Source organism: Propithecus coquereli, unplaced genomic scaffold (genome assembly GCF_000956105.1).
Source record: "Propithecus coquereli isolate 6110/MARCELLA unplaced genomic scaffold, Pcoq_1.0 Scaffold181, whole genome shotgun sequence".
Classification (NCBI taxonomy): domain Eukaryota; kingdom Metazoa; phylum Chordata; class Mammalia; order Primates; family Indriidae; genus Propithecus; species Propithecus coquereli.
Window position 1 is genome coordinate 2,749,018 of NW_012142857.1, and position 6,564 is coordinate 2,755,581.

General features: G+C 54.8%; 1 protein-coding gene across 3 annotated transcripts in view; it reads right to left on the reverse strand.

Moving 5' to 3' along the window:
* Window positions 1-584: 584 nt before the first annotated feature.
* Window positions 585-6,564, reverse strand: part of ST8SIA5 (ST8 alpha-N-acetyl-neuraminide alpha-2,8-sialyltransferase 5) — a 56,037-nt gene continuing 50,057 nt past the window's right edge. For all 3 annotated transcript variants that reach the window (XM_012642657.1, XM_012642659.1, XM_012642656.1), the window contains 4 exons: window positions 5,941-6,085; window positions 3,619-3,731; window positions 2,232-2,324; window positions 585-1,075 (listed from right to left, as the gene is read on the reverse strand). In XM_012642657.1, coding sequence (XP_012498111.1) covers window positions 607-1,075; window positions 2,232-2,324; window positions 3,619-3,731; window positions 5,941-6,085 — 820 coding nt within the window. In that variant the 3' untranslated portion in view covers window positions 585-606. The remainder of the gene's footprint in view (window positions 1,076-2,231; window positions 2,325-3,618; window positions 3,732-5,940; window positions 6,086-6,564) is intronic.

Genomic DNA, 6,564 nt, shown 5'->3' on the forward strand with positions numbered 1-6,564 from the left:
CCTGACACAAGCCTTGCATTGGATCTCTCAGTGTCACTTGACAAACACGTCGGGTGGTGTGGCTTGTCTGTTAAGTTCCTGGACCTCTGAGACCTTCCTTCTTCGCTGGAAGTTCTGGCCGAGGGGTCGGCCTCTAAGCTCTGAGATTCTAGATAGCAATTCATAGCTAAGTCTTTTATATAAAACTCAAGATCCCAAAAGTCTGAATGAAATCTTGATTGTGCTCGAGTGTCCTGTCACATGTCCTGTGTCCTCCCTCTGTTCCATTCTCTGGAGGGCTTCCTTTAGCTGCAACCAGGGCCTACAGTTTGTGCTCTCTCCGATGACAAAATTGGCTGGAAATGTGCTTTATTCACTTGCAAACCCCAGGGCCCCGATCTTGGGGCGTGGCCCCATAGCATGCTAGCTCTGGGCAGGTGGAGGCACAGCGCGGAGGCCAGGTCTGGGAGGCTGAGCACAGAGCTGCCTCTGTGCGGGCCCCTGTCCCTACTTCCCCACCCCCGGACCCAAGCGTAAAGCTGAACTACTGAGGGGTGACAGCCCTAATGGCAGGCCCCCACACTGCCCAGCTCGGGGCACCCAGTTTGCCCAGCAGCCTGGCGGGTGTCAGCAGCAGCTGCAGGTGCCCGTGTGCACACGGAGGATGCCGCGGCTGTGCAGGTGCAGGAAGGTGAAGATCTCAGAGGGCATGGCGTGGAAGCCGGGGCGTGGCTTGACGTTGTCGTAGTAGTGGTGGGTGATGTAGAGGCCCGAGGGGTTCATGGGGAAGGCCCAGAAGCCGAACAGGTGCACCTCCTCGCAGAGCTCGAGCGCCGCGGTGGCCAGGATGAGGCCGGTGCTGATGCGCTTGGCGCGCACCCCCAGGCTGAGCCAGTAGCGCGACACGTTGACCAGGTACTGCGGGTGGAAGTAGTAGACGGCCTGCGGCGACTCGAAGTCGTCCAGCACGTACTTGACGCGGATGGACACGTCGGTGTTGCGCGTGTTGTAGAAGGCGGGCAGCAGCACCGACGCGTTCTCGTACACCTGCAGCACGCGGTAGAAGGGCCGCCGCCACTTCTCCAGCTTGTGGAACCTGCACGGGGGCCAGAGCGACAGGGTCAGCGCCCACCCCTCCGTGCTCCCACGTCCCTCGCTTCCGCACCCCTGCGCCCTGGGGCGTTGCAAAGGGCGGAGGGGACTCCTGAGGCCACCCTGCCTACTTGCACCTCACACACTTGAGCAGATAAAGGTATCATCTTTCTCGGGGACGGTTGTGTTTTTATCGGTGGGTGCAAGAGAGGGCAATTGGGACCCAAAGGGACAAATAGCAAGTGTGTGGCTGCAGGAGTGAAGGCAATGCTGAACCCAAAAGGATGAGGGTGGCCCAGGCGGGGCTAGCTGGGGGAGTGGAGGCTTGACCTGGAGGCCTCACGTCAGTCACCTATACTGTCTTCCCCAAGATCCCAGGGCTGGCCCCCACAGGCCGCTGCCTCCTCTGGCTCAGCCCCTGCCTGCCTTGTAGCGGTGGCTTCTCTCCTGCAGTTTCTCCACATGAAGCCACCTTCCCTCTTGGGCACTCTCTCGCCACTCTGAGCACTCCTTTGCACGGTCACTCTGCTAACCCTCTGCCTCTGCATGGCACCTTGACAGGTGTTCCCTGAGCATCTGATCCAATTTAACACCCCCTCGTCTCCCACCGTCCCCTCCTCTCACCCTTCCGCTGACCTGGATAAGTGGGACTATGCCCAGCATTGGGGTCTCAGCACCTCCCCTGAGACCTCCCAGACAGACCTCAGGAGGGCAGCCAGGTGGGGCATTGAGATCTTTGCCTGAGCTTCTCCCCAAAGCCACACAGCCAGGGAGGGAGCTGCCTGCCCCATCACATGCTGGGACGCTCTCCGACCCAACTCCAGGAGAAGATAGTCTAGACCAGGGCTGTCCAAGAGAATCATGCAGGCTATGTATGTAATGTTAAATGTTCTAGTAAGCACATTTTAAAAAGTAGAAAGAAATAAGAGAAGTTAATTTTTATATTTTATTTAATCTACTATATTGAAAATACTATCATTTCAACATATAATTAATATAAAAATTAGTGAGATATGTTACATCGTTTCTTTGTATTGAGTCTTTGAAACCTGCTGTGTGTTTTATGTGTACAGCTGGCACATCTCAGTCTGGACTAGCCACACATCCTTGCCCAGCAGCTGCATGTTGGACAGCACAGTTCTAGAAAGAGGGCCACTGACCTCTCAGTGATGATGCTGGGGTTCACGGTGACCACGTCCGTCTTCACCCCCACATCCACGGTGTACTTCTCTGAGATGGGGGGCAGGTTGCACCTGGAGCAGAGACAAGGCAGCCACACTGCAGATGGCCAGTCATTGGACAGGCCGAGCTGGGGGGGTGGGGGAGGGAGGATGAGATGGCGATCACGTGGGCAGGGTTCTCTGTGGCTGGGTAATAAGATAGTGATCCTTCTGCACTATGTCAGGCACGGAGACAGCAAAGAGGCTCAGCCCTCATCTTGCTGAAGTTCCGGTTATAGGGGACAGGAAAACCACATCCAACATATGCAGTTACAAGCTTGAGTAGCCCCTGGACTGCTGGAGGTCTAGCGATGGTGGAGTCTGCACTGAAGTTCAAGGAGCCCCCAGAGACCTAGGTTTCTCCCCGCAAGACCATCTTTAAAGAGGAGGTTTTCTCTGCCTCCCATGGCAGGAATGTGGCTCAGCGAGGGCCAGTGGCTGTGGCGTGGAAGGAATCTTAACCCCTGATCCTGGACTCAACTTGCTGTCCACAGGGACCATGCACGCTGACTCTGGGCAGCAGAGGGAGGTGACCCCTGACAGCAGGTGACACTACTTCCAAGCCTGGAGCAGGGTGTTCAGGGGCTCCCCTCTCCTAGAGACAAAAGGCTGGTTACATAGCCAGGAACCCAAAATATGGAGGAGCTGCCTTTATTTCAGGACTTCCAGTCACCCTGAACCTGCTCTACCCTCCCTGCCACTAACTCTGAGTGGCCCAGTGATTGTGGATCCCTGACCCATGAGACACTCCTGCAAACTCAACCCGAGTTTCTCTGCTTTAAGCTCTTATTTTCGACATGTCCCCTTTACCCAAGCTAAAGATGTAAGTGAGGGTCCCCAGAGAGATAAGGGCGTGGGGGTTCCACATAAGGAAGAAGAAATACAAGGACCAGTCTCTGGCTTAGTTAAAGCCAAGGTGAAGTCAGTATTGGTGTCCATAGTGAGACTGCCTTGGTTCCAAACAGTGCTTCTGAAAGGGTAGCACCCACCCGGGGGACGGCTGCCCAGAGGACCTCACTGACACATCTGCACCCCCTGAGTCCTCAGCAGCTTCACACTGGTTATGCCCTTTGCTCTTTACACACTTCCCATCGTGCAGATGTGGAAACTGAGGACCTGAGAGTTCAAGGACTTCCCCAAAGGGATGGGGCTGGAGAGAGGAAGGGATACCCCAGGGCGTGAGGGCCTGCAGGGGAGGGGAGCAGCGGTTAATCGCTTGGAGGGCAGCATTAGGGCACTGGTCGGTGGGGCCACACACGGGAGAGGAGCACACAGCAGGAGGGCTGGGGGTTCACGCGGCGGGTGCAGACCGAGGGCGACTCTTTACCGGAAGACAAAGTCGGCGCTGTTGATCTCCCTCCCGCAGCGGCTGTTCTTTAGGATGCCTCCGTTGCCCACCACCGCGCACTTCTTAAACTGCGACCGGTAGTAGGGCATGTCCTGGGGGAGGCATAGCACAGTGGTCAGGGCCAAGGCCACCCCCTGCCGTCAGCTGGCGCTCTGCAGCCACATCTACCGCTACCGGCTCATGGCCCCGTGACACAGCCTCATGGGAACGTGGAAGGAAAGTGGTTTTCCACTTTAGAGAGGAGAAGAGCGGTCAAGAGACTTGTTACTATTAGAAGGCCCCAAAGGTCCCTCCCATCTTTGGCATCCAGGGGCCTGCTGGGCAGCTTTCCTTCTAGCACACACCACTGGCCAGCCCTGCATGAGAGGGGCCGGCTCCAGGCGGGGTCTCCCGGAGAACCACACGTTGCACTGGGGTCATCAGGAATTAGGCTAAAGCTAAAGGAACTGTCCTGTTCATGGCCCACTTACCCTGGAGGGACAGGCCCAGGACAGGAAAAACAAGGGTGTCTCCCAGCCAGTGGGAGAAACTGCACTGTTTGACTGTTACCAGAGAAAGGAAAATAAAGTTATCTTTGGAAAAATCACCAAAGGCTTATCATGTTCTATGTGGGTGTTTCCCAAACTTTTGTAAACCAAGAACTACCTGGGCTGCTTGCTGAAAATATAAACTCCGGCCTCCATCTTAGCATCACGACATCAGAATCTCCACGGTGAGGATCAGAGACTGAGAAGCTGAATTTTTTATAAACCCAACGAAATACTTATTTTGAGGAAGTTTGAGAAATGCTATTCTGTGTCACGTGCCCTCACTCAGGAACCAGCCAACTACAGCCGATGGGTCACGTCTGGCCGACCACCTGTTTTTTGCATGGCCTGCAAGCTAAGAATGGATTTTATATTTTTAAATGATTGGAAACAACCCAAAGAAGAGTATTTGGCGATGTGCGAAAATTATATAAAATTCAGATTTCAGTGTCTAATAACACCTGAAGTGTTACTGGAACACAGCCACTCTCGTCTGTTTACTCGAGTCAGCCTGTGGCTGCTTTTGTGCCGGAAAGACAGAGGTGAGTAGTAGTGACAGAGAGAATCTGGCCTGCAAAGCCTCAGTCACAGTCTGGCCCTTTCCAGAGAATGTTTGGCGACCTCTGCTCTATGTCCCTGCGCCTCGGCGGTCCATACCCCTGGCTCTCCTATACGTCATACCAGACTCTGCGTGAGATGCAAGTTTACCTGCTGTCACCAGCCTCATGTCCCAGGTCTTGCAAGACCCAGCTTGTAAAGGTAGCTCAATGCCACCCTCCTCTAGCACTGTGAGGGAGGAGAACACGTCTGACACCTCTCATCCCCAGCTCTGTCCCCTGCCCCCAGAATGCCCGAGTCTTACCAGTATACTCTGGGACCAGGACAGAACGCAGGGAAACTCTGGGCTGTGTTTCATTAGCACTCTCCCCAAGAAGCAGAGCAGCCCAGGCCCTCAGATTTCTTCCAGAAAAACCTGCACATACCCCCACTCATCATCTCTACAAATTGGACCCACTAAGTGTTGCCCTGGGCCTGGAGTTCTCCAGGCCGTGGTTACATGCCTCACGCAACCTGCCTGCTGTCAGAATCACCTGTAAATGCAGGATCTAGGGCCCCTTCTCTGAGAATGGTCGGCCCAGGTGAGCGCAGGAACCAAGCTTCAGTGATCAGAACAGTTTATGTCTGTGGATCATTCATTCTGTGGTCCCCCATGACCAGGGAGCCCTCATGCTAGCCCTGAACAGCCGACCCCCAGAATTCTTTAATGTGAAAGAAAAAAATAAATGCCTACCTTGTTTAAGTCTCTGATATTTTAGATATTCTGTTAGAAGAAGCCAAACCTATTCCTCATCCAAACCTCAGTGTTACAGACAAGGAAACTGAGGCTTTGAAAGACAAAATAACCACCCAAGGTCATCCATATGATCTAAATCTTTCAGCGCCTTGATTTGTATCAGGTGTGCTTTGTTGTGCACACAACCTCTGCATGCGTGTTTCTGCTCTCGTGCCTACCTCAGGTGGGGGACGAATGCTAATCATTCTCCCAGGTACCTGCAGGTTGTCCTCTGCAAGCAGTGCAAGTACCCAGAATTTTATAACCATTTTCTTGCCAAAAGTCACTCAAATAATAGCCAGTTGGCATTCATTGGGCCCAGATAGAACCCCCCCAAGGAAATCTACAGGGTGGTCTACTGGGCCAACCAGGACCAAGACAACGGGGTGCGGGGGCAGAGCAAGGGTCGTGCCCCCAGACCACCCCTGCCCGAAGCAACACCTTGGGAAACATGCGGAAGATCTCCTGGTTGATGTGGTAGATGCCGCTCGTGTCCACCTCGTACTTGAGCTTCGTCCCCAGGGGAGTGTTCTTCTGAGTGGTGAAGAGAAAGGCGGGGGCGTTGCAGCACCTGGACAGAGTGGACCTGCCGGGCAGGGAGACAAGCGGAGAGACCGTGACACAGGGCAGAGCAAGGCCTCACGAAGAACAGAGGGGTCAAGGAGCTGCGGCCTTGCCCGCCCATCCCCAAGCTCATCCCTCCCCCTGTACCTGTGTTCCACTGTCCTCTCCCCCTCCCCTGCCCTCCCCAGACCCGGCCCTTTCTGCCTCTCCTGACGCTGCCCCTTGGGGCCCATGAACCCCCCAGCTGCCCCCATCCCCACTGACCACACTCGCCTCTGAAGGCCAGGACTCCCTCTCACATGTGAATGACAGCCCTGGATGGTGGGGTCTGCCTTGCTGAAGCCCGCACAATGTTAGTGACACGAGTGTCTGGCAGCTAGGTCCCAGCCAATTGTAGGACTTGTCATTCCGCATTCGAGCTTTCACCAAGATGTGCAAGCATTCTACTGCTTCCTGGAAACGCGCTATTTCTGCTTCATTTATCCAGCCCCAAATGAACAC